This window comes from Pinus tabuliformis, chromosome 9, assembly GCF_031772625.1.
Source record: "Pinus tabuliformis cultivar Carrire ecotype Pingquan chromosome 9, CPIR1, whole genome shotgun sequence".
Classification (NCBI taxonomy): Eukaryota; Viridiplantae; Streptophyta; class Pinopsida; order Pinales; family Pinaceae; genus Pinus; species Pinus tabuliformis.
This window is the reverse complement of record NC_142307.1, coordinates 827,196,708-827,224,437: the sequence shown is the minus strand read 5'-3', so window position 1 is coordinate 827,224,437 and position 27,730 is coordinate 827,196,708. Positions and strand designations below refer to the sequence as shown.

General features: G+C 38.1%; 1 protein-coding gene across 3 annotated transcripts in view; it reads left to right on the top strand.

Annotated features, from left to right (window-relative positions):
* Positions 1-25,401, top strand: part of LOC149151343 (ATP-dependent DNA helicase Q-like 5) — a 190,392-nt gene extending 164,991 nt beyond the window's left edge. For 2 of the 3 annotated variants that reach the window (XM_089445599.1, XM_089445600.1), the window contains exons 18-22: positions 15,556-15,684; positions 15,796-15,971; positions 24,288-24,312; positions 24,457-24,572; positions 24,710-25,401. In XM_089445599.1, the coding sequence (XP_089301725.1) occupies positions 15,556-15,684; positions 15,796-15,971; positions 24,288-24,312; positions 24,457-24,572; positions 24,710-24,812 (549 nt within the window). In that variant the 3' untranslated portion in view covers positions 24,813-25,401. Of the gene's footprint in view, positions 1-15,555; positions 15,685-15,795; positions 15,972-24,252; positions 24,313-24,456; positions 24,573-24,709 lie in introns of all 3 variants that reach the window. The other variant, XR_016263637.1, reaches the window with a different exon arrangement.
* The last annotated feature ends 2,329 nt before the right edge of the window (positions 25,402-27,730 follow it).

Genomic DNA, 27,730 nt, shown 5'->3' with positions numbered 1-27,730 from the left:
CAAAAGACGGTGCAAGACTAAAGGAGACTCAAGAGGGTCAAGGGTGTGTCCTTAGGGTTAGGATTATTAAGGCTTAGACAAAGGAGGCTCAAAGGTGATTGAAGAGTTACTTCTGTAAAACAGATTTTTATTTGGTTTATTACATTGATTTTAAAGGTGGTTGATAGGCAAGGGTAGTGCCTAAGATTCCAGAGGGCATATGGAGTCTGTTGCAGCCTAAATCCACAGCCGGGATTATCTTGGAGAAAATCTTTAACTCCATTTGGTGTGGCCTTGGGGGCAAGTCTCGAGTTGAGACTGTCACTCAATTCTCAACTCCTCCGTCTAGGCTAACTTCTATTGAAGCCAAGGGGGTGGACCCTATAAAAGAATACTGAGACTTAACTAATCTATACAAGATGAGTTAATTTCTAGGAGTTAAAAATAATAAATATTGCCCAAGATATATCCACAATATAAATAAATTCAAAGCATGAACTTCATGAGCATGAAAATAATAATCATCTAAGAGCAAAGATATTGCAAGATAAAACCAATAGACTAGTGCCAATATGTATGATACTTGCAAAGCAAAAAATCCAAGTGAGATAAAATAACTTTGAAAGTAAAACAAGAAAACTTGGAAAGTAAATCCTTAAATGCCCACAATGTGAATGCTTCAAAATAAATAAGTGTACTTGAAGTAAATCACAATTGCTCCAATAGATAGATAAACCTAGGAAAGCAAGGAAAACAAATGAAATTCAACTCAAGCACTAAGATTGCATGATATATGTAGTGGAATGCTCTTGGTTTATTTTAGATTAAGTTAGTGGTTAGTTGTAAAATCTAGAGCAAGTTTCAAATGAACTTCTTCCCCAGATCTTATCCTTGCTGGGGCCCCAATCTCAGAGTAAGGAGTCAACTGGGGAGTTGGTAAATAAAAGAGACAAAGCTAACTAGATTGTACAATGAGGTGGAAAGATTAGATTGCACAAGTAAGACAATTGCAAGTTGAACTAAATTGCATGAAGTAATGGAAATAACTTGCAAAGGAAATTAGATGCACTTAGTTGATTAGTCTAGTCTACTTTAGTTCACCAAAGAGAAGGAATGAAGACCACTGAAGAATCACACAAGATTCTTCCCCAAACGGGGAAGGGGGAATACTTAGGGGAAATATCCTCTTATAGAATGAAGGATGGAGGGTGTTTGAAAGGAGTTTACAATGAATTCCCTCAAAGGGATAAAGTACTTCTTCCAATGTTACAAATGATCAAAAATCTTGCTCAAAAGTTACAATAGAAGTTAACTACTGAAGTTACAATACTTGACTTGATCTCTCTCACAACATGAGATCAAGTTCAAGAGGAGAAATTAAAACTCCCTTTTAGGCAAATGGGAGAGATTAAAATGAGTTACAAAAGAAGGAAATTCTTGAATGTAAAACCCCCTAAAAGTGATTACAAGGTAAGAACTTTATGGTTTTACAAATATCTTGTCTTCAGTGCCCACATCCTTCAAGTTAGAAAATCTACCAATTGTCTCCCTTGTCAAAAGTCTATCCCAAAAATCAGCCAAGCTGGAGATCCTCCCTGTTTACAGTCTGTCCAAAAAAGTCAGCCAAGAAGGACAGTTAGTAAATTACTATGAAAAGTTTGAAACAAACCCCAAAAGTCTAGCATGTGTTAGATCTAATACTTGGTGAAAAATCCCAAATGCAATAATCAAATCCTAATCTATTTTGCCTAAGATAAACCAAGTAAACTTAGTTTTTCTTGAGCAAAATGAGTGGCTATTATAGCAACAGTCAAATCAAGAAGCCCAAGTGCTAGATATTCAATAAATTCGTGAATAAAGTAACCAAATAAATTTCTGATTTGAGTGATGGGAGGAAGAAGTTCAAGGCCCTTGGGAGCCCTTTTGATCTCTCTTTTAGAGTCCTTTGAATGGTCCAAAGTAAATTTGAGCTATGTGTTCCTTGATTAGATTGGAGGTGGCTAGTTTAGCCAAAAACGTTTCCAACTCCAAGACTCTTGGTAACTTACGTTACAATAACCGCAACCTTTCAACACAAAGATTAGCATCAAAGGGAGCTTGCTCATATGATGGCAATATTGGACATGTTGTTCAACTGAGAACATACAAGTCCCAATCAAGCCTTGGATATAAGTAAGTCCAAGAAAAAACTACGAATACTTGTAGCTTTTCTTCCTTAGACAAAACTGCCCCTTTAGGCTAAGACACAAAATAATTGTAAGCAAGTAAAAATTCGCTGGAATAAACATACAAGGTTACCTCAAGTGTCAAGAAAAAATAACACAACACAGTAATGGTGGACCTCCAAAGTCTTGCTTTATTATCAATGAATGAAGACAAATTTTAGCATAGTATACCCAAGCTCCACGCTTCCAACCATCGAAGAATGAGAGCTCAATGGGCTTATTAATAGCAATTGTGGGAGGAAATCCCAAGAAGAACTGATTAAACAAGTGACACAAGGAGTCAATCCCATTGTTGGTCGAAGTTACCAAGTGGCTGAGGACTGATTGTCACTGGTCTGCTAAGTGACCTATGCTGGCTGTAGGTGGCAACAATACTTCCTTGAGTGAGTATCAATGTATTGTTTAGCTGGATGGTGCGTGTCTGAAGGTCTGACAAGTGTGGTTTGAGTGGGAGTGATGCCCCACTGATCTCCTAATAGACCCAACCTCAAGTTGGAGTGTGGATAGATGTCTCAAGTCTCATCTGTGTGCTGACTACCACTATAGTCAATGTATATTCTTGACTGATCTACACATGAGTATTAATTGGTAGCTCAACTGAGGTGTACCAATGTGTGGAGAAGGAGAGGAGTCAAGGGGAGTTGACTCCTAAACCATCTTCCAATCAAATCAGCCCCAACTGTTTGTGAAAATTTCTTGATTGCAGTTTTTCGATATTCTTCTCCTAACTATTAGTAGTTTAAGTATTTACGACAATTAACGAATAACTCACAATTGCAATCTTCACCATAAAATATGTTGTGGAAAATAAAATTAGGGACTGAGAAATAGATGCACACATAATGAAAATTGACACAATAATTTTTGGACTAACGTCCTTGGAAAAACCTCGAAGGGAAATCCGGTGCAAAAATGGAGAGTATAATAATATGGATGCCTCCTTGGCAATCCTTCGGCAAAAATCTGGCAAAATCTCTAGGAGAGAATTTTCTCCCTCTACAAATCAACTAGCCTCCCTCTGGCCTGCTTGCATTGCTAGCCCAGAAACAATTCACATTGGCTGCTAGCTAGCTCCTTGTGAGCCGTCCTGCCTTCCCTTGCCTCTAGAAAAATTTTCTCTGCCTTCTAGATGACTTTTCCGGCCTCTGACAACTGAAACAACCTCTCTCTAGCAATTTGTACTGGGGTTTTTAGCTACTTGCACTGGCTGCTCGACCTTTCTACAGAATAATTATGACCTCCCTTTTCCTGCCTCTTCGACACTGGAAAACTGCTAGGAAACTCTCCAAAATTCTCCTCTGCTGCTCCCTCAATCACTGATGCTTTCTTCTGGCTCAAACTCTCTTCCTTGCTGTAGTAATGCAACTAGATATCTCAATCTGCCAAGGTAACTCGCCCCCCTCTTGCGTCTCTCTCCATCCCATCGGCTTTCTCATATAATCTCTTGTTGGAACACCAACACCTATGATTAGGTCTTCATCAACGGATAAGATCATCTCAGACTTGATTCGTGTGATTTTCTGGAAGTCTCTAGAGCATAAGTTGATCTCCTTAATTAATTCACTTTAATTAAACACTTTTCCTAAGTTAGACTTAGGAAATATTTAAATGATGTCTAATTAATTTAATTAAGGCGTTTCACAAGCTTATGTCACTAAACCTTTTATGGGTTTTGGAGATCTCGTGTTCCTTAGCCTCTTAAACACAAATTGAGAGTAGAACACCTGTTAATGCTACCAAATCAATAAAAAACTATGCTACCAAATCAATAAAAAACTAAAGGTGTTAGCAAATCCATGGGTATCCAAAAAGGAATCTCGACTTGCTGACTGGGCAATACACCCCCCTAATTGGAAGTCAAATGGGCTCTCACTTGGTCATGAACTTGGCTTGTCAATGTGGTTGCCAAATATGCCTCCAACTGCTCCTTTGACTTCACTTCAAAGCCACATCACTTTATTTGTCCCTTGACTTGGAAAACATGTTTTAATATGCCTCCCATTATTAAGTTTTTGCATTTTCTTGTCTTTTTCTCCACTTTTATTAGATAAAGTGGATTTTCATCATTTATTGACACCTAAAGTTGGTCTTAGGATAATGTTGGCATTGCGAGCATGGATTTTGAGCTCTCACATGGTACAAACATTTCCTAGTGCCACTTATTTTCATCATTACATGGGAAATTAATTAAAAATCCCATCTTGTGGGAAATTTTAACTAATTAAAAATTCTTAGAAAAACCTTGTCAAATTCCATAAGACTCCAGATATGACCTAGCATAGTAATATATATTGACCCTAGACATTAGGACATATTCAAGACCCAGTGATTAAGTCACACTCCAACTTTGGAGGTGTTACTGCTCAATCTAGTAGGGGTCCTAGGAGGGGTTCCAAAGAGATTGCTACTAGACCAAGTGACAACAATGGGACAAGGACCCATTATCACCTTAGTCGATGCCCCCTACTCTTTACGGACTTTCACCGATGGGAGGAGTCTCGGTATGGAGGAAATCACTTGAATGATAAGATAATGGCAAGGTATAACACGATTTCCTAGGCCGATTCAAAGGGGAGGCTCAATTAATGGTTGAAATACTTAAAAAAAAGTTGAAAGGCTCCCCAAGAAAGACCTATGAAGGATGCCATCGGGCTTAGGAATATTAAAAAATGATGAATGCCTAAGATCAAAACTTCCAAAATCCCTCACTTGTGATTGATGTGTTTATGCTAGGGGTCAAAGTGAGGCAAGGATGGCTCATTCAATGGAAAGATTCAATTAAAGTGTGACTTACCACGAAAAACTGCTTGAGAGAAATACTATAAGAGACCAAGGGTTGAGAGATATACCGTGGTAAAGGCTCATCCAATGATCACCTATAGTTAAGAGGAAAGGTTTTGAATGATGAACTACAAAGTGCAAACCTTCAAGAAATTCCCACGTCAAAGCAGCTTCAAGGGTTCCCTCTTGGTGTGATAGCGACGACATCAATTTATTTGAAATTCCACCGTCAGAATTCGTTCAAAACTAGATGCTTAAAGGAGACATAAATGAATAAACTTGTCCAGACAGAATCCTAAAATTTCTCTTCCCTAAAATTTCACACCAAGCCCTAGAGAATCTCCTTATCCTTAGGGGACAAAGAAAAGAGGAAGAAAAGAGGTGAACGAATGATATTTCGTTAAGTTAGTGTGATCACCAAGGATCTAAGACCAGTGCCTGGCTATTGGGAAGATTGGAGTCAAAATGATCAAGATTTAGGAACTGTGTTAGTTTTTGTAGCATCGGATGTGTTCTAGCCATGAAATTTGGTTGGGAGGCTAGAATACATGAGTTCTCCAAAACCCTAAAATTGTTTCTAGAAATTCCACCTAGAAGTGTCTCATTTTTATTAGCCGATTTTTAAATTTTTCCTAAGTCTAAACTTAGAGAATATGATTAATTAATTATTATTAATTGAGATAAGGTGAGAATCACCTAGAAACTCACACAGATTGACTCATAGATGATCCTAGCCATTGATTAAGTTTTAATCTTGGTCGTTGGTTGTCCAACAGTGGATTATAAGAGGAAGTTGATGGGCATTTGCAGAAAACACTTTTGCAGTTTGATTTTCTTGGCAGATCGATTTCCAGAGAGTAGCAGCAGTTGCTTGAGAACCATAGATCGAAGTAGGGTCAGTGAGGGGTAGAGACAGTGATCTAGAGGAAGTTTTCCAGATTCAGAGAGGCAACAACGAGGAGGCCGAGTTATTCCCAAAGAGGCAGTGCAACTACTTCACCAACAATTCGATTTTGCTGGAGAGAATTTTGTTTTGAGTTCTAGAGGCCGGGTAGAGGTTCCTGAGTGCTAGAGAAGCGATTTCCTCAACATAGATAGACAAAACGACCTCATTAGAGGCAATTCAGAGGCTAGATGTCATAGGGCTTGTGCAGAGCAGTGTTTTTAAAACCAGAACCGGTGACCGGACCGGTCCACTTAATGAACCGGTTTACCGACTGGAACCGGTCTAACCGGGACTGGTTTGGTCTAAACGAACCGGTTTTTAAAAAATACATTAAATAATTAATTTTTAATGAAACAAAACTATTTTTAATATGTAAAACCATGATTCCAAGACAATAGAGACAAAATATGCAAAGTTTGCTCATTTATATACCATGCAAAGGTGAATATATCAAAATGGCACCGAGTGCAATACATATCATCGACAAAATAGCAAAATACATAAGAAATGAGGCTCTAAATGGCCTATAAAGTCCAAAAACAATGCTGCAAGCTATGAGGCCATTGGCCTACTACAAGTCTATAGTGTACCTCCATAAACTACTTTTTTTTAACTACGAGCAACTGTTTATGGTCAAAGAAAAGATTGAGAAGAAGGTATGGTGATGTTACTTTGACCCCCTGAAAGATTGCTTCTATGCAATGAAAAATAGAATGGAAGTTGTTTTTGAAATCTGTTGAAAACTTGAAACCTTTTCCTAAATCTGAGTATGCAAGGTGAGGGGTATATTCATGAGCTGTAGCGATCTTTTTTAATTGGGATTCATCTTCTTATATTGGACCATGTACATTTGGATTCGTCATAACTGCAGTTACGTTGAGTGTGATCTGTTCTGAGAAGTGGGCACCTTTCTCAAGGAGCTAGTAGTTATTTTAGCAAGAAGAAGAGATGGTTTTACTCTTTGTTTTCCCATAGTAGAATACTAGAAACCACCTGCAAGCATTTCCATATGTTGGAATGATAAAACCTGTTCATACTCGACATGAACCTATGATACTCGGATCAAATAGATCAAACTCGGGACAAATCTTTCAAACTAAATCATGAATGGTCAAAAGTGGTTCACGACAGTCCCACAAGGTCAAATTTGGCCACACTCTCCCGCGTTTTCCAATTCTTTTAATGTCATGTAACATGGCGCGTATGCTTTGAGTTTGAAGTCCATAAAGGCACAAGTCAAAAATATAACTAATATAGTAAAATACTAAAGGCCATTTCAGAAATATAACTAATATACTGAAAATTAAAGACTACTTCAAAACCATAACTAATTTAGTAAAAACTCATAGCAGACAGAGTCCTCTTCTAAAATATCAGCAGAAAGAGAATATTTGAGGAAAGAAATGTGATATAATTGTGAACTCTGTACTATATGGAAATATCAGCAGAAAGAAAAATGGTTAAAGGATAAAAACTGTATTATGTAATTGCACTTCAGTTTGTCTATTGCGTGCCAGCTCAGTTGAGGACACCATGATCCCCTTAAAGAAGAATATTGGACTTCTGCCATGGCGCTGAGAGTATAAAAAACAATGATTCTAAATACAATCATTTCAAAGATAGACAACTCCAAACCTCTTACATGCAATCCACAAAGCCACTTCAACATCAATCCAATACAGTCCTGAAAACAGTCCAAACTTCTAATCCCAAAAAACTGGAAAGCAGGCCACTGCTGGACAGAGCATCCAAACAGTTAATAAGACAATCTCCATCCATCAGAAGATGTCCATAGATCAGAAAACATATAACTGTGGGGCTTTGATGACTAATTCAGACTTATCTATCAATTTTTGAAGCATACTCAATTTGGAGACATAAGAAACAATGCTGTCCATAAACCGGCCGGTTTGCTACAAACCGGCCGGTTCCGCCCTAAACCGGCCGGTTTTGACCGGTTAGGGCCTGTTTTTGGGCACATAAGGTAATAAACCGGGTTTGTTAGGCCGGTTCGGACCGGCCAGGCCTCCAACCGGCCGGTTAGACCGGTTACCGGTTTTTGTGGCCGGTTTTTAAAACTATGGTGCAGAGCAGTGAAGAGGCTGACACAGAGGGTCCAGGATGTGAAAATTCCTAGACTCGAAGGAAACACTATTGCAGTAAATTTGAATCTACTTCACCTCTTGATTTTTAACATACATTAACCAAGTTATTCTTTTGAATACTGAAGTAAATTACTTCTACAACCTACAGTTATTAAATATTTGATCTCATGAAACAGAAAATAGAGCAAAAAACAAGATACATAGGAGTCTAGGACACACTTATTTTTGGACATAATAGTCCCCGGAAAAACCTGATGCGGGAAAATTGGTGCAACAATTATGAGGGTTTATTATTATGTAGGAGAAATATTTGAAAACAATTTTAGGATGCTCCTTTAGCAATCCTTTATAGAGAAAATATTGGCGGAATATCTGAGTGAGTTTTACCTCACTTCACCTGGCAAAATTCCGACTGATCTGGCACAAGGCTGGCTAACCCCAACTATTTCTGCACTGAACCTGCGTAGGCTATGCATCAACTTCTCTGCCCTCTACATCAACTATCCTCGCTGTTTCGGCAGTTTCCGGTAGTTCCGACTGTTCCCGATAGTTCTAGATTCTGTGTGATAGACAACTTTTCTATTATGCGTTGGCCCTTCTGGCCCTGTGTCAGGACTGTGTGGGCCCAGACTGGCCTAGCGTCAGCTCTCCCGACTACTGCGCTGCTTGTCTGCAAGCTCTCTCTGCCTCTCCGTCAGTATTCTCCGGAAAGTCCTCTCGGATTCTCTCTGCCCTTCTGCTGCTGAATGATCACTTAGTTCGAATTTCTCATCTTCCTAGCCCCAGAAATCGAGCTCTAGATCAATTCGTTCTTTGTGTGTGTGTTTACAAATGAACCCCAAGCCTCCATTTTATACTTTTCCTGTTGAGTCTTCAACAACCAAAATTAAGTCTCTAATCAATGGCTAAGATTAAAATATGACTTGATCTGCCTTCTAAATCATTCTCACCCATATTTTGATTAATACCCATTAATATTTTAATTTCCCTAAGTTTAGACTTAGGAACTCCATTAAAAATATTAATTATTTTAATAAAATACAATCGGGTGGAATTTCACCAAACGGTTTCTGAGTTCTTTAGAACTCATGTGCCCTAGCCTCCCCACCAAATTTCAAGGTTAGAGCACTTTCGATGCTACCAAAAACTAACACAAGTGGATGAGTTTCTAAAGAGAATTCATGCCGGGGTTGCTTGTGGGAGGGGTAATTTCCCTTAAATAATTTTGGCTAGATTTACTTGCTATTTGGATTTCCAGTTGAGCATCATAGATTGTACTCAGATTTCACTGCTGCATAATAAAATAAAACCCTCATTTGCTACATCGGTTTTCTTGCATTGGGTTTTTTCCGGAGACATTTTTCCAAAAATAACGGTGTCATTTTTATTTTGTGTGTGCTATAGTGCTAGTATTTTCTTAGTTCCAACGCTATTTATTTTTCATAGTTTTATTTGAGAAGGTTGCAGTGTGTTTATTTTGATGTTGCCGTAGCAATAAATTGAATAATTAATTTATTAGTTAGAAGAAATAATACCAGTTGCTGCAATAGGATTCTAGTTGTGGAATTTTCACACTTTTCTCTTCAGGGTGGCCTAAAGAAGCAACTGCACTCTCTGTGGATGCAACTTCATAGCAACTTTAGACTTTTATACTTTGATATGCAATATTTAATAGAGTTGCAAGATAAAAGGTGCAAAACCTACCCCTAAGAAAATTCGTTCTTGCCAAGATGAATAGCATATGCAACGAGACAAGATTACAGGTGTTTCATAAATTTGCATTAATTTTTAGGGCACAAGTAAAATCATGACATAGCATTCCATACATTAGACATGAAACATTATGAAATTCGCATGAAAAGAGCACTTACATGACAAAAAGAGTATATCCATCCATAACCTTGCCAAATAGAAGCTCCAAGAGAGATAGCGATAGTATCCCACACATCAAAATGCATTTAATCATCCAAATCATTCCACAAATTGTAGGTCTGAAATCTTTAGAAAGATATATCCCAAATCCAAATGATGATGAGAGATCAAATGATCCTCTCTTATATTTATATGATCCTCCAAGGGATTTGAATGGCCTAATTATGCCTAATAATACCCCTTCAATAAAAATAATGTGCAAAATAACATCCCTTTGGTGACAAGCCCGCCAAATAGCTCCATAATGTGTAAAATAAGCCTCTCAAGACAACCGAAATGATAATACAATAGCTAGGAGGGCCATTGGAAGGCCTAGTGAAGTCCCTCATGTGCCATGATGAATAGGAGGGCTCCAATAACAGTGATGAAGGGGGTGGTCCCTTGATCTCCAAGCAAATGACTTGTGGTGCTCCCAAGTGTCTGTGGGGGCACAAAAGCAACCTCATGGGTCTCCATCTGAATTTAACAGTCATGTATCCCATCTACAAGGGCTAGAACAATGATGCAAGGCCTCCCTTGTCTTCCATGGTGAGACAAAACACCATTTGGGCACTGGATCAACTGCCAAGTGTGTAGTGCAAGTGTGTAGCCGGGTGGGCATGGTCGTCCAAGTGCATTATCATCATCAAATAAGTCGGAAATGAGCGAGCAATGCATGGTGCTAAAGGATCCCATGGCATGGCTATCTACTCTTTACTATAGTGGAGGCCCATGGCTCTTAACTCACACCCTACAAATGTCAATATGACCCTCTAGAGTGTTGATTTCCGGTAGCATCGGATGTGCTCTTAGCCTCAAAATTTGTAGGGAGGCTAGGACATATGTATTCCACAATACCCATAAATTGTTTTGGGAAATTCCACCCGGAGACAGTTTTATTAAAATAATTAATTATTTTTAATGGGTGCCTAAGTCTAAACTTAGGAAATTAAAATAATTAAAGGGTATTAATCTAATTGTGGGTGAAACTTCTAGAAGAAGTCGAAGATCAAGCCAAAATGATCTGAGCCATTGATTAGGATCTAATTTGGGCCATTGATTCTCAACTGGAGGATTATAAGAGGAGGCTTGAGGGGCATTTGGAAGACACATTGAGTGGGAGATCAGAAGATCGAATTTCTGAAGCACAACTTTTGCCGGGAAGAGAATTCGAAGTGATCTTTTGCAGTGAGGGGCAGGGATAGTTCCGATTGGAGATTTCTCCTGATCTGGGAATACTCAGTAGAGGAGGTAGAGAGAGATTCGGGAGAGGCAACGAAGAGACTAATTTGGCCAGCGTAGGCTGACGCAGAGGCAACGCAAAGCCTTGAAGAGGTTCGTATTTTTGTTAGAGGAATCGATTTCTGAAGCCGGAAGCCGGGGTGTGAGACCGGGAGGTGGAAATCAAAGTTCTTGGGAGGCAAACCAATCAATAGAGGGGGTGACATTATCCCTAGATGTTGTGACGCTGGGTTGATGCAGTGACTTCACAAAGGCAGCAAAGGGCAAGCCATTTTGTGGCTGGATCAGTCGGGATCACCTGCAATAGTGTGAGTTACTTCTCACTATTCTTTTGTTAGCGATATTCTCTGTACTGGATAGCCAGTAAGGCATCCAGAGATTGTATTCAGAAACTACTGCTTAATAATAAAACCCTCAGTTGCTGCACCGGTTTTTCCACATTGGGTTTTTCTGGGGACTTTTGTCCAAAAATAACTATGTAGATGTGTGTGATGTTTATTTCTCTCCTGTGTTGTATTTAGTTTCCTCAATTTTTATTTGTGTAGGCTGCAGTGTATTTAATTCGATATTTGCTATAGCACACAACAAGTAAGTTGGTTAATCAAATTAACAATTAGAAGAATTAACATCAGTTGCTGCAGTAGGAATCGGGTAACTGATTTTTCACATGGTATCACAACATAGATCGTGAGCAGAAGAGCTCAAAAGCAAAAAGGAAGAGGAGTTCGAAATTATATCAAAGGCAATAATTCGAAACCCAGAGGCAACGCAGTTTGTGGGCCAAGGAGGTTGAAGTTTTGAGGAGAATTCGATTTCTCTGAGTGAGTCGACAGAGAAATTTGATCTCCAGATCGAAGCTTTCCAGAGGCTGAAGTGAGCAGCGTACTTTTCCTTGCAGAGCAGATCTTTAGCTGGGATGCAGATATTTTGGAGCAGTTGCTGGCAGAATAATGTCAGTGGGAGAGAAGGAGACACACTAGAGGGAATTCTTTCTCAGAGGACTTCCAGCCAAGAAGTCTGATTTCTCATTTGCTGAGCAGCAACAGGGAGCAACAACTCTACTACTCCAGCAGGGAGTGTGTAGGCTAGCCCAATGCCGCTCAGTGGAGAGAGGAGGCAATTCGACTTTTTCATTGGCAGAGATGGCAACTAGTGGATTGCGAGATTAGGACCGGTTAGATGGTGCATCGAACTATGTGATCTGGAAGGCGAGGATGTCATGCCTTTTGGATGAACATTTTCTCAAGATCTACATCGACAGTGTGGTAGCTGAGCCCGTAGATCCAGATCCACTCAATAAGTACAAGGGAGAAATGGTGAAGGCCAAGCGGATGATCCTCGACGGAGTGAAGGATCATGTAGTATGTCACATCTCTAGCAAAGGGATTGCCAAGGAGATGTGGGATGCCTTGTCCACGCTATATCAGGGATCTTCCGAGCAGTGGAAGATGTACTTGGAGTAGTAGATGAGATCCACGTTGATGTAGAAGGGGGAACACATTGACCCGTTCCTTGCAAAGCTTTAGGAAACACGAGACGAGTTGGAAGATGTGGGGTCAAAACTTCAGCCTACGAGATGGTGAGGCTAGCCCTGAATTCAGTCTTAGAAGAGTGGCAAGTATTTGTCTAGAGAATCTTGGGTAGGGAGAAATTGACAGACTGGGAAGGAATGTGTGCCACTCTTCAGTAAGAAGAGATGAGAAGGGACTTGGTCAAGTGTAAACTTGATGGCAGCAACAATAATAGGAAGAAGCCCATGGAGGAGGATGAGAATGCAGCCCTCACATCTAAGGGGCAACAGGGGCTACAGAAGAAGAAGAAATATATTTCAAAGATCAAGTGCTTTTGTTGTGGCGAACTTGGTCACTACGCTACACAATGTCCTCACAAGAGGAAGGACAAGGACGAGAAGCATGATCCGAAGGCTGCATCCGCACAGATCGAGGAGGAGGAGTTTGCCATGATCGCCCAGAGGTGGGGTGATATAGAACTATAGTTTGAAAGAACTGCAGATGGGCAGGATCCTTGAGGAGTCCACCTCTTGGATCAATACCTTGCTATGGGAGCCCAGATCAGAAGTAGCAGGATGGACCGGGTCAGTTGATGTAGAGGAGTGTCAAAGTGACAGTTGTAGTGGCTAGGAGCGCCAGAGACTGAGTAATGTAGAGCTAGAGTTGGCAGCAGTGCAGTTGGCACAAAGCAGAGTTAGCAGCAGTGCAGAGGTTTCAGAGGGTCACCATAGAGACTAGCAGCAATCAGAACTCCAACAACAGATGCATCATGCTGAACATCTATTCAGTAATTTTGGATGCTTTTTCGTTGCTAATGCAGTAGCAACAATAATTGGAGAAGGGTGCAGTGCAGATGCAACGTTGGCAGTGGCAAGGCCAACAACAACATTGATGCAGAATTTGAGAGGGAGTTGGAGTACAGATGTAGTGTTGGCCGTGGTAGTCCCAACAGCAGTTCAAATGTATCATTTGCGCAGTAGTTGGTGGGTAGCGACGCTAGACATTAGCAGCACAGAGGGAGATGTTACAGAGAAAGGTGATGCTTCAGTAGGTTGCATTACTAGGGCACATTCCTTGCTAAGAGGGAGTGTTGATTTCTGGTAGCATCAGATGTGCTCTTAGCCTCAAAATTTGTAGGGAGGCTAGGACATGTGTATTCCACAATACCCAAAAATTGTTTGGGAAATTCCACCTAGAGACAGTTTTATTAAAATAATTAATTATTTTTAATGGGTGACTAAGTCTAAACTTAGGAAATTAAAATAATTAAAGGGTATTATCTAACTGTGGGTGAAACTTCTAGAAAAGGTGGAGGATCAAGCCAAAATGATCTGAGCCATTGATTAGGATCTAATTTGGGCCGTTGATTCTCAACTGGAGGATTATAAGAGGAGGCTTGAGGGGCATTTGGAAGACACATCGAGTGGGAGATCAGAAGATCGAATTTATGAAGCACAACCGTTGTCGGGAAGAGAATTCGTAGTGATCTTTTGAAGTGAGGGGCAGGTTTAGTTCCGGTTGGAGATTTCTCCTGATCCAGGAATACTCAGCAGAGGAGGCGGAGAGAGATCCGGGAGAGGCAGCGCAGAGACTAAGCTGGCCAGTGTAGGCTGACGCAGAGGCAGTGCAGAGCCTTGAGGAGATAGCTAACAGACTTGGACCACCTATTGGAGTGCATTGAGAAGCACCTTGACATCCCCCCCACTACTGGCTGCTCACCCAATAGCAACAAGGAGTTGATCCAGGCTGCAGCAACAGATTTGGACTCCTACGCCTAGTCTGTTCACTCTTATTATGTCTTTGGTTCATCAATCTTCTGTTTCTTTGAATTTCTCTCATGGCCTCAAAGGTCGATTATCACTCTATGTATTTTGTATTTTGAATCTCTAACTAGTGTTCTGTCCTCTGCCTCTCTCAAAGGGGCTCATTTTAGGCTATTGTCAGGTTTCCCCAATGACCGGCTAGTCTAAACCCTTAAGATTTTCTAGTAATTTCTTGTTCAGAAGGTAATACAAACTTTTATTTCGCAAAAAAAAGGTTGGATATAAATCTGGTCCTTATCACTGACTGAATCCAAGGAGAGAAGCTAGATTGCTAAATAGTGAAAGTGGTCATGAGATCATCTTGAGATACCTGTTCTAGAGTGATAATATTTGGGCTTGCATTAACCTATAAACTTTTGTAGCCTGCAACTCACCATGATATGTTATTTCAAATAAACTGCTGCAATTGGCTTCAACTTTTTTATATGAAATATATGAGACTTTAGCCTCCCTGCGAGCTGAAATTTTAGATAGCCCGAAAATAAAACTTTCCCTCCCGCAGAAAATGGGTTGTCCATCTTGCAGCATTATGAAGAGCATGTTTATGTTAGCTATAAAATAAGATACTTCTAACTCTGGATGCAGTTAGCATACTTAATTTATTGGAAGCTTAATATAATAATGACTGTTGAGGGTTGGCTCCCCAAAACAATGAGGGTTGACTATTTAAGCATCTTCAGCATTTTTGTAGAGCTATAGAAGATGATCAATGATAAAGTTGCATATTTCATATATTACGGATTCAACATCGTATAAATTTTCAAAAGCAGATGTTTTGCATGTAAGATTGGACTTGTCCTGAATTTTATGTAGACTCTTATCGGAAGATAGTCAAATTTTATAGGATTTCAATTAGCGCTAAGGTTTATTTACAATCAAAGCTTTTGAACAGATAGTGGAAGTATCACTTTTTTCTACTATATATATAATTTTCTAATCTCTCCCTACATGAATGGACAAGATAAATTTTTTAAATATACATTTGTGTCTTTAAGGATGTTATGTTTTCTAATTATCTATGTTATACCTCAGTTTTTAGGGGAGATCACATTCGAACTTAAGGATCCCACCTTCTGCTATGCTATTTATAAAGTTCCAGAAAGTTTCTGCTCCCTTACAACACAGATTGTGTCATGGTTAGCTGAGGTCGAGATATCTAAGGTAATTGTGACTCCATTGTGATATGCATGGTTCTAATTCATGTTAATGCTTGTGAGACAATTTTTTTTCTTGCACACCTGGATCTAACATGGTATACTTGAAGATGATCAGGTGCAGAAGCTAGATGCAATGTATAGTGCAGCAATGCATGCCATGGAAGAGTCAAAACAATATGATAGCTGCAGGGTTTCACTTTGGCAATCATGCTTGCGAAGTATAACATATGAATATTTCAACTCTGAGAATTATATTGATGCAAGCTGTCAAAATAGGATTCAAGAGAGATGGTAAGGTCATCTGTACTTTATTTTTTGATGAATGTCACAAACATATTGATTTCAAATTTTCAAGTTAATTGCATTTCAGAAACTAGAGCAAGTTAAGAATTTCAGGATTGCTTGCTTTCTCTATTGGGATGTGTCTATATCTCAAAGCAAGGAAGTGAGTATTATCATGTTCACATATCCATATGGTTGCATATTCACCATATGCAGAAGTACATATGTATGTATGTTCAATATTGGTGATTGCTCTCTCATTGCTTATTTACAGAAAGTACAAGATGTTGTTTTTCATGGGGTATTTTGGGTACTGGTGGTGTGATATAAATTTATAAATATCAGAAATCATTAGGCCAGAGGGTATAGCTTTGTTGTTAAGGCCATCAAGTATGTTTTGAATTGACAAATATCAGAAGGATTTGTTTTCATTATTTTAGATGGTTGCCCATTCTTTTTCATGGGACGAAGAATCCTACTTTTATCTAGTTGCTCATTCTATGTATTTGTCTTTCAATATTTGATTTCCATTGCAACAACTTAAAAGTAATAGAGCAGTCTTCTTAGTGGTGTTCTAGAAATGTTTATTGTCCCAAGGAAGCAAGGTTGCTAGGGTTCATAGGTGTGGGGGGAAGCATTTTGAAAAATAAGGTTCATTAAGATTTGGGGATGTGTGACACACATACATCCATGCATGCATTACTGTTTATAGTCCCATGGAACAAAAGTTTGCTTGGGTTCATAGGTCTGGGGACAGCATTTTCAAAATCAAGGTCTATACTGGTTTTGGGGTGCATGGCACGAGTGCTCACCTGCAAGCATGTATTATGTATGTTATATAGTACACATGTTGTGCAACGACATCCTAAATTGTATTATGTAATTATTTGTAAGAATGTCAAAAATTCAGCTTAGAGGAAAAATAGGTGAGTTTGGATTTTAAGAGATCGAGTAAGACTTGACAAAAACTTGTGGAATAAAATAAATTTTAAAATACCCAACTTTTGATAAAAGAAGATCTAATTCATTAATATAAAATATATCAATATCCATGTCATGCAAAATATCAATGTAAGTCCAAAATTCATTGATATAATATGAGCTATGACATCTATCTCATGGTAACCATGTTTCTTGCCAAGCACGGATGATAGCACGGGGAAAAGTCTAAACCGTAAATTGACACAGTATCTGAGAATTAAGAATCCTGGAATCATGAGTCGTGAATGTCAAGCCTCTATGATGTTCCTATAACTCTCTCAATCTTGAGAAAATCTAAGTCTTGATTTGGAAAAAAGGGAACCTCCTTGGTCTTGACTAGATCATGCTAGATTTACATTGTCCAAGTCATTTTTCCTGATGATACCTCCTACAATGACAATGTTGAAAATTTTACTCTCTAGTGTTTAAATTAATACATATTAGATAATAGGAACAAAATGTTATAGAATCAAGACTTGATTTTCTTCACCTTTTATCTACTTGATGTGATGTTGAAGATTATAGTGGACTCATATGAGATCATTCAATAATTTTTGTGCTAACTGATTGCAATTCTTAGAGTGGATTTTCCTATGTTGCTCTGGCTATGGGGGCGGGGGACGGGGGTATGTGGGGACGAGTTTTCTGGATGGCTAGAGCACACCCCCAAATTTTCAAGGGACGGTAGGTTGGGGACGACAAGTGCAGCAACTAATTTTTATATTTATTAAAAAATAAAAATTAAAATAAAATTTAGTAATTCAGCATAAACATGAATGATAAATTAAAATATAAAAATTAGAACTATTACTAATTTTGAAATTCAAATTACAAAATAAAATACTAAAGTCTAATACTATCTAATCATCATTGTGCATCACAAAAACAAATCTCGTCATCATTGCCCATTGTCAAGAACTTAAGAAGTACTATTAGTTTGCTACAACCTACAATCTACTACTATCTACATAATCATTCTCTGATGCATAATGAATCATTTCAAAATTTAAGTAGCAGCTAAACTTTAAAGACAAAGTAAAATTTAATAAAAATGTAAACATGGACAAGTCATTAAAATTTAATTATAAATCCCAAATTAAGAGTCTAGAAATTAAGAACCTTGTGGGACCTATCATTAGTTTAATGTATATCATAATCATTCAGAATCACTATTATTTACAGAGCACAAAGATTATTACCATCCCGTCTATTTACCTTATAACATTAAGTGTTAAAGATGAGTTAGCCATTGTAAGGTTCATTTCAGGAGTAACAAATGCTATGTACTAAAGTAATAATGTCATATTGTGAAATAAATTATATATAATAAATGATGTTTATGTTAATGTATCCAGGGAATTAGTTGATTGGTTCCTAAAATAAATAATGGAACTTGCTACATATATAGACAACACCACTAGTAATCTAGTAGCACATTGATATATCATCTAGTCTCTCCTGCTTGTCTTATGCGTATATTTAACATGGTATTAAAGTCATGGTGATTGTGGCATAGGGAAGTTTCAAAGATTCATGCCAAGAAAAGGTTTGTCACAGATGTGGAGAAAGAGACAACTTCATATTGAAGGCGAATTAAATCATGGAGTGTAGTGATTGTAAACTGTAAACTTGAATAAAGTCATTAAAATTTAATAATAAATCCCAAATTAAGAGTCTTAGAATTCGCCCTGTCGCTTGACTTTTACCTCGCCTACAACCTTTGTTTGAGTTCTCTTAGCTCTGTTTACCTTTGCTGCTGTGAATTAAGTTATATGTTTAGCGTTACCTTCGCTCGTCTTTGCAGAATTCACTTGACTCTTACTTGCAATCCTCGCAACCTGTGTTTACCTGCAACCTTCCCTCGAACATAGGCTTAGTTTGTTGATTTCTGGTAGCATCGGATGTGCTCTAAGCCTCAAAATTTTAGGGAGGCTTGGACACATGTATTCCACAATACCCAGAAATCGTTTTCGGAAATTCCACCTGGAGAGAGTTTTATTAAAATAATTAATTATTTTTAATGGGTGCCTAAGTCTAAACTTAAGAAATTAAAATAATTAAAGGGTATTAATTAAACTGAGGGTGAAACTTCTAGAAGAAGACGAGGATCAAGGCAAAATGATATGAGCCATTGATTATTATCTAATCTGGGCCGTTGGTTCTCAACGAGAAGATTATGAGAGGAGGCTTGATGGGCATTTGGAAAAGACATCGAAGAGAGATCAAGAGATTAAATTTCTCAGAGAGGGCAGCACAACAGTTGCTAGAGAGAAGATCGAAGTGATTTCTTGCAGTTAGGGGCAGGGATATTTCTGGAGGGAGATTTCCTGATCCAGGAATACATTAATTTTTGAAAATTAAATTGCATAAGTTACAAGATTAATTTCTAGTTGCTGCAATTAAGGAAATTTCACAAAATTTAACAAGGAACTTCATGTTCCTCAACTTTCAACTAACTCCCTTTCCATTTATCAAATGGCTCATACATCTTTAGGCAAGAAAGTAGAATTCACTCTAGATACAATGGTGATTTCCAACTTGTTAGATGGTTCTAGAATTGCTATTGGAGAGGTGAACCTCCATTTTAGGTTATACACCCTCTCGGTTTATTCCTAAATCTGATTTTCCTCTTCTAACACATGCTAATGAAGAAAGCAAGTTATGGAATCAAGGATTTGATCACCTTAATTTTAAGCTTTTGGATCAGCTACCCAAACATGGAATGGTTGAAGGGTTTCCACATATCCAATACATAGATGGAGTTTGTCAGGGCTTCATAATTGGAAATCATCCTAAAGAGAGGTTTGATATAGGTAAGGCTAGTAGAGCCTCCTCACTACTTGAACTAGTGTACAGTGACATTACTAGTCCTTTATTCACCCACAATACGTAAGGCAAGGTATGTGTTAACATTCATTGATGGTTTGTCATTTTTAAGTTGAAATTTGAAGTTTTTGAGCATCTCAAATATTTCAAGCAACTTGTAGAAAGTCAGACAAGGAAGAGGATTAAATGCCTTTGAATAAATAATGGGAGTGAATATGTAAATAAGAATGCTAAATATCATTGCTTAGAATTGGGCATAGAGTGCATAATATAGTTCCTTACACTGCACAACAAAATGGAGTTGTAGAGAGGAAAAATAAAACACTAAAAGTGATGGTGACCATATGCTTCGTGCTAGATATTTACCTCCTAAGCTATTGGCTAAAGCTATTAGCTGTGCAACATACATTCATAATAGAATTCCTCGTAAATCAATAAAGGGGATCACTTCTTTTGAGGCCTCGACAGGGAAGAAATTAAATGTTACTTACTTCAAAGTTTGTGGTTCTTAGGCGTGGGCTAGGATTCCCTCTGATAGGAGGAAGGCTATGGAGCCTCAGAGCAGGGAGTGCATATATGTGGGATATTCAGAGGGAGTTAAAGGATAGGAGTGCATATATGTGGGATATCTAGGGGGAGTTAAGGGATACAAGTTATTAGACTCTTCATCAAACATTTTGTTCATCGAGAGAAGTGTCAGATTTGAAAAAGGTTCCCTATAGGCACTTACAGAGCACCATACTTCATCCTCCCCACCTCTACTTGTGCTAGATGCTAGTGATACTTCTTCAAATCAGAAATCTTGTTAGATTTTAGATTATGATATTTCAGAACAATGGCAAGAATTCACAGGTCCATAGTAGATGCCTTGATGGGTGCAATAGACACTTCAGGCAACTGGTGATCTAGTGGGTGATCTTGTTGATCCATGGAGAACCAATTCATAGTTTGTGGAGCCTCTGCAAGCTCTAGTTATCCTGAATCTTTCATATCTTATTCTTTGTTATTTGATGCTTGGATTAGAGCGTCAGACCTGTGCAAAGATTGAAGGGAACCCATCTTGGGAAGCATATATGAGAGAGGAGTACAATTCCCTCATGGAGAACAATACTTGGGAATTGGTACCTCATCCTCCTGATAGGTTTGCCATCCCTGATATGGGATTTTCCTACTTTCTTGGCCTTGAGATTAGCTAGGATTATAATGGGATCAAGTTGACTAAGTCTAGATATGCCAAGGACATTCTTGACAGATTTCAGATGACTAGTTGCAAGGCATGTCCTACTCCCTTTCTTTTAGGAGTTAAGCTAGAGGATGGTGATGCTACAACATTGGTGGACTCTACTAGGTATCGACAATTGATTGAGATTCTTTTATGCCATACAAATTGTATACCAGAAATCTCTTATGCAATTGGAGTAGTTTCTAGGTACATGTAGGAGCCACATGAGTTACACTAGAAAACAACTAAGGGGATTTTTAGATATGTCAGGGGCATTACTAGCTATAGCTTATATTATGCAATAGGATCTTCCTTGGATCTTGTTGGTTATACTGTCTTAGATTGCGCTGGTGATGCATAGATTGTAAGTCCACATCAAGATATGTTCTCTACCTTGGTTTTGGTCCCATATGTTTGTTGAGAAAGTAGGCAACTATTGCTCTTTCTTCAACAGAGGCAGATGTTGATTTGGGGTAGCATCGGATGTGCTCTAGCCATGGAATTTGGTGGAGAGGTTGGGGCACATGAGATCTCCAATACCCAAAAAGGGTTTGGACAAATTCTAAACAGATCAGGAGATATTAAAATAATTAATATTTTTAATGGAGTCCCTAAGTCTAAACTTAGGGAAAATAAAATATTAATGTGTATTAATATGAATCTGTGTTAGAATGGTCCAAAAGACATGGATCAAGCCAGAATCCAGATCTAATCTTAGCCGTTGATTAGGGACTTTATCTCGGCCGTTGAGATGTCAACATGAAAAGTATAAGAGGAGGCTTGAGGGTCACTTGGAGAGTACACTAGAGTGATCCGTCATTCTATTCTCTAGAGCAGGGTTTCCTAAGAGAGATAGAATCAGTGATCGGGAGAGAAGCTGAGGGGCATTGAGTGCAGAGAGACAAAGAGGCAGAGATAGTGCCAGGATAGTAGCAAAGCAGCCAGAGAAAGAGACACAGGAGTAGCTAGTGCTCACGCAGAAGCAGCTAAGTGCTGTGCAGAGCACCAGAGGGGCCAGCGTAGTTGATGCAGAGGCTCAGAGAGCTGATGCAGGGCCAACACTGGGCTAGGTGAGGCTGACATAGTCCAGATTGGGTAGACGTTGGGGTTTCAGGGGCAGATTGGTGCTGAGTAGCTGTCGGAAGGATTATCTAGGGTTTCAGTGAGTAGATTTGTCTGAAACAGAGAGGTATTACTGCTAAGGAAATTCTCTGTTGGGTAGGCTAGTTTCAGCACCCAGATTGTACTCTGATATTGCTTAATAAGAAAACCCTCAGATAGCTGCACAGGTTTTCCTGCATTGGGTTTTTCCGGGGACATTAATCCAAAAATAATGGTGTCATGTGGTGTGTTTGTTCTTGTTTCTTTTAGTTGTTGATCTGTAATATGTTGAGCATGCACTAGTGTTTATTTTCAGTATTTACATTGTAAATAACTTGTTAAGGAAAATAACAAGTAGGTAGGAATAAATCAGATAAAGTGCATGGAGGTTTCTAACTAAGTAAACTTGGAAACTTCAATAGAATATATGGGTGCAATGAACATTGTTTCTTAGAATATATGGTTGCAAAACTTTTTGGCAGAGTTTGGTGTACGGATTCAATGCCCTACATTGATATGGTGTGATAACCAAAGTACACCCATGTTTTGTAGAGACCTAGTTTAGAAGGCAGTGGAGCAAGCACATTGAGGCTCACATGCACTACGTTAGAGAGCTGATCCATACAAGAGGTATTGATATGCAATATTGTTCTTCTGCACAGACTACAAACACCAAGAGTTTCACTCAACAAAGTTTCATAGCTTTGTAGAAGCTCTTCGGAGTAAAGGACAAAACTACTTAGTAGCTGAACTTTTTGGCATAAGCATTCTTATTTTGAGGGGGAGGTGGGTTCTTCCCACTAGGTTTTACCTCTTTACCTCATTTATAATTTATTTATTCTATACATGAGTACTTAACATGACTGAAAATTGTTGTGACTCATTAATTAGGATACTCGCTTGTGCTTCAAGGACCTTGCACTTGGTAGTTCATCGGGACCTTATCAAGACCTCTATTGTGGCCATCATTTGACCCTCTTCTATTCATTATTAAGGGCACATATGACCACATTTCTTTCACTACTAGACAATTCTTACCATTTGAGATCATTTCCTATTTTGGCATTTTCTACTTATAGTAGGGTGTGACACCTAGGATGACATGTCGCAGTGACTGGACATTGATTGAGCTATGACATGTCAATTTCTTCTCCATTATTTCATCCCTAAGGTCCCTAACACAATTTCCCTCCCTTATTTTGGCAAACCTCCTTATCCACAACCTTGTCCACTCACCCACCAGCCTTTTTATTGTCTTTCAGTGCCATTTCTGGAGTTTGCATGGGCACTGATTGCATGTGAGAGTTGTTGCATCAGTTCCAACTGATTTTTATCTTCACTGACTTTCATTTAACTCTCTTACTAGATATTTTTCTAATTTAAGGACCACCCACTTCAATTTTTGGTTTTCTGGCTAATTCTAGGAAACTACTCTAGTTATATGAGTGCGTGCATGAGGAAATCCCAACCTAATCTGAACTGGTTCTTCCTCCTGCAGGGTCTATATATTGTATCCATGTTCAGCAATAATATGTCATTAGATTTTCATATCATGTCTTTTGTGTAATTCCAATTGCCTCTTTGGTTACTTAGCCAATTTTCTAAGCAATTTTTCTCTCCTCTCTTGTTTTGCAGTAGCTAGTCTGGTATTTTTTCACACATAGATCTTGAGCTTGTGTCTAAAATCCTACATATCTTATTTGATTTACCTATAATGGTTTTTGTTTATTCTCATTTCAATTTGAACCAGGGTTTTTACTTTGATTTAAAACGTTTTTACAACATATTGTTTCTCATAGCAAAACTACAGAATCAAAACTAGCAGTTAGCAACACATGAAGACTGTCTCTTGTTGTAGTGTTCAAATTTTATGAGCCATTTATTTCTGTTCTTCACCATTGCTCGGAGGGTTAATCCTAGAAACTGACTCTTTCTATCCATATTCTCTATTTCTGTCTTTTTATTTGTAAACATCTGCTATGCAATATTGACCAATATTAGATGTTTTTGGGAGCTGTGTTCAGTGTTTTCAAAGCATAAAAGGTGCCTTGTTTTTAGTCTAAGATTTTATTTACAAGTATGCTGCATAACCAATGCAATGAGTTTTACTATTGGCTGTTTTGTTTTGAAATTGTGCCTGTTTGGACGAGGGGATTAAAGTGGGTCTAATCATCCGAACTTCTCTTTTATTGCAGTCCCTTTTTGCGAGCAGACATCAAGGTAAGGTTGTCATTGTGGATATTTAGAGGTTGTACAGGTTTTCTCATGCTCTGCAAGCATGATCAGATTTGCTGTTTGAATAAGAAACTATTCAGGTTACTGAAGTGTGACCAATCAGCTCTGTTATCGTTTGTCCTTACTCAGGTATTCTTACAGAGCAACACGGAGATGAACTTTACTCCCAGGGCTATTGCAAGAATTATGCATGGCTTGTCAAGCCCTGCATATCCAGCTGCAATTTGGTCCAAAAATCATTTCTGGTAAGTAAAACCATTTCACTTTGGATCATTTTGTGTTCATTAAAGAGCTTTTTGGTAGTTTATTCATGTGGTGAAGGCTCATTCACACTTAAGAGAGTGTTCTACTACATAATTTAGCATATTTTCACTTCTGACAGGGGGCGATATTGGAAAATTGACTTTAATATTGTCAAAGAGGCAGCTGCCTCAGAGCTTGTGGCATTTAGAGGCGGGTCAAAGATTTTACAGCCAATAAGTTAATTTCTTTCCTTTGTGATTAAAGTGATTCTTTCAATTGCTTAGTATAATTATTCAACACCTATACCGCATTATGAATATGTTGTTTCGGAAGGCCGTCCGGATGGCTAAGCTGATATTCAGAATCTGTCAATTGGAACATTGTATGTTACTATGCCAACAGCCTATGTACATATTTTTTGTATATTGTGCGTTGTTCTTAGCTTTCCACAATCAAAGTGATCCAGTCGACTGCAGTGCTCAGATTTGAACACAATTTGGTGGAAGTTTCTAGTTGACTTGGATCTCTGCCTTTACTAAAATTCTTTTCAATTCCCTTTCAGTTATGGAAGTAAATTTTGACAGCTCTGATAAGGGGAAACACTTTTTCAGAGTGACAGTTCGAATGATCAAGACAGGTTAGCATTGTAAATCTTGAGAGGCACATTTATATTGTGAATTAACCAGCCTACATCCATTTTAACTCCACATTTATCAAGCACTGAGATGAATGAAATTGTTCATGGTTCAAACCTTTCTCAAGTTTTGCACTCTACATTCAAGAAATAACATATATGATGTGACTTAATTGAAGAACCCAGTCCCAATTTCAGTTAGCTTTTCAATTTGGTTCTCTGTTTGATGATTTTAGTTTTTCTTTTTTCAGTGGTTTAGTTCCCTATTCACCTAAGTTATTTAATGATTTTAAATTTGTCATATGTAGTTTCTTATATCTATTGAATTAATCTTAATTTTTTATATAGTTAACTTTTTTTCCAAAGAGAAAAGTCCATAATTTTATTTATCGAAAACAAAATTACAAACTTGTATGCCTCCCGGCATTCAAAAGAGTGCTCAACAACCTGTTAGAGCAGATACCCTTTTCATATTTTTCATATCTTGATACATATAACAGCAAGGTGTCTCTTTCCTCAAAAATTACATAAAACAAGTGCATATATCAGCAAGCTGTTTCTTTTCTCAAACAAAGTTACATTGATGGTTACATCAGAAAAAGAAAGGCTGTGATCAGTCCTTAATCAGAAAAAGAAAGTATTCCTTATATCCAGTGAGCATGTGCCAAAACTGTGGAGTGAGAAATTTGTCATCTGCATTTGTATATCATCATATAAGGGCTGTAAGGTGAAACTTCTGATTTGTGCTTCCTTTCTAATCCGTTTGATGTCTAGGACACAGTCACAACAATCTTGAATTTGTTGGAGACCATGTTCTTGTGCCAGCCGAAGAATTTGAGTGCCATTAGTGCACATAAATTGTTTGATTCTTGACCAATTTTTGCTTTGAAGGAGATGTAGTGGGTGGAGGATAGACATAGAATTCCTCTTGCACCTCCTTTAGGGGGATTTCCTGATAAAGCTCCATCAAAATTGCCTAGGGGAGAGCCTTTTTATTACCTCTTCTTTGAGTTCAGGTCTAGTTTGTTTTTTCTCCGCTTGTGGGTAAGCATTTGTGATATTGAGAGACTGAATCACACATTCGAGATGGAGAATATCCTTCAAATAAGCATAGATTCCTAGAAAGCCATACTCCCCAAGGGGAGGGCATTGATCTTCTGTGTCCTTATTGGAATACCAAGATCCTAAGGCTTCTTCCACATCTCCTTTCCATACACTTTTATGTCTTTTCGTGCTGATCCACTTCTTTACAAACCTCTATAGTGAATGTAGATGAAAGAATTAGATGGCATATGGTTTCATTTGTTTGTTTACATAAACTACAACTTGGACCATTAAAATTATTTTTTTATTGGAGAACCTCCCATGTAGGAGCCTTGTCACCACACAAATATTTTATTTTTGAATGGACACTTTACTTTCCAAATAATTCTCCACCACCAAGCCTGTTGTCCATCCAAGCCTTCCTTTGCGAATGCTTTGTATCCTAAGTTAGGCACATGTGATCTAAACATGATGTTAGATAACCTCCTCAGAGCCTCTATATGTTTATATTTGCACATATGGAATACTTACTATTTTTGGAATGACTGCAAGTGATGTTAGTTCATAATTTGTATACATTCTTACAATGTTATTACGCAATATCATTCATGTCATTTTATGTGCCACTAATTACTATATATTTTGATGTAGGCAATAAAGATTGATTAAAGTAGGACTCCACATCACAAATATGATGATCAATGAAATATGCTCAGAAGATAAATATTCAATATGCATCAATATTTGTGGTTGTAATAAAGAGGGTACAAGGCCGAATATATAATACAAAATAGGAAGGGTTGTAACTTTTTGGCCCACACTTAGGTTTATTATAATAATACTAATATTGATAATATACATACTATTGATTATTATAATATATCATAAATATATCATAATAACAACAAGATCTAAGTCGAAATTACACCAACATGATTTTTGTCAAATTGACATTGGAAAACATAATTTCTAAGCTCAATTGGATTTATAATGTGGTATGTGTAGGCATAAACTTGGGATTTGACTATCATACTTGAAAGGTTCAATTAATTTCACAAGTATTTTGGTAAAGTAGTTTGTTTAATATGAAGGATATGGTTTCAAACCTTTGCTAGATTTGAAATTTGTACTTCTTAACCCACTCTTCTTGCATCATGTAATGCATATTACCTTCCAATGAAGGTTGTGTTAGCTTTCAGGGTTGTTCCATAAGTGTTTTACTTTGCTAGGGGTACATTGGGATTCCTAGCCCCTTGGTGATGCTTTATGGACCTATGAATGGTTTAATGTAGGTGGATGTGTGATTTTATAGTGCTAACATGGTGCCCTTACCTAGGAGGTTGTTACATTGATCGACATATTGGCTAACCCATTAGGTACACATAATGGGGGAGTTGGATGGTCAATTAAGAGAGGGACCTACCTAGGAAGGAGCATTGGCACTTAGAGGAGGGCACTTAGTCCCTAGAGCTTGGGACCATG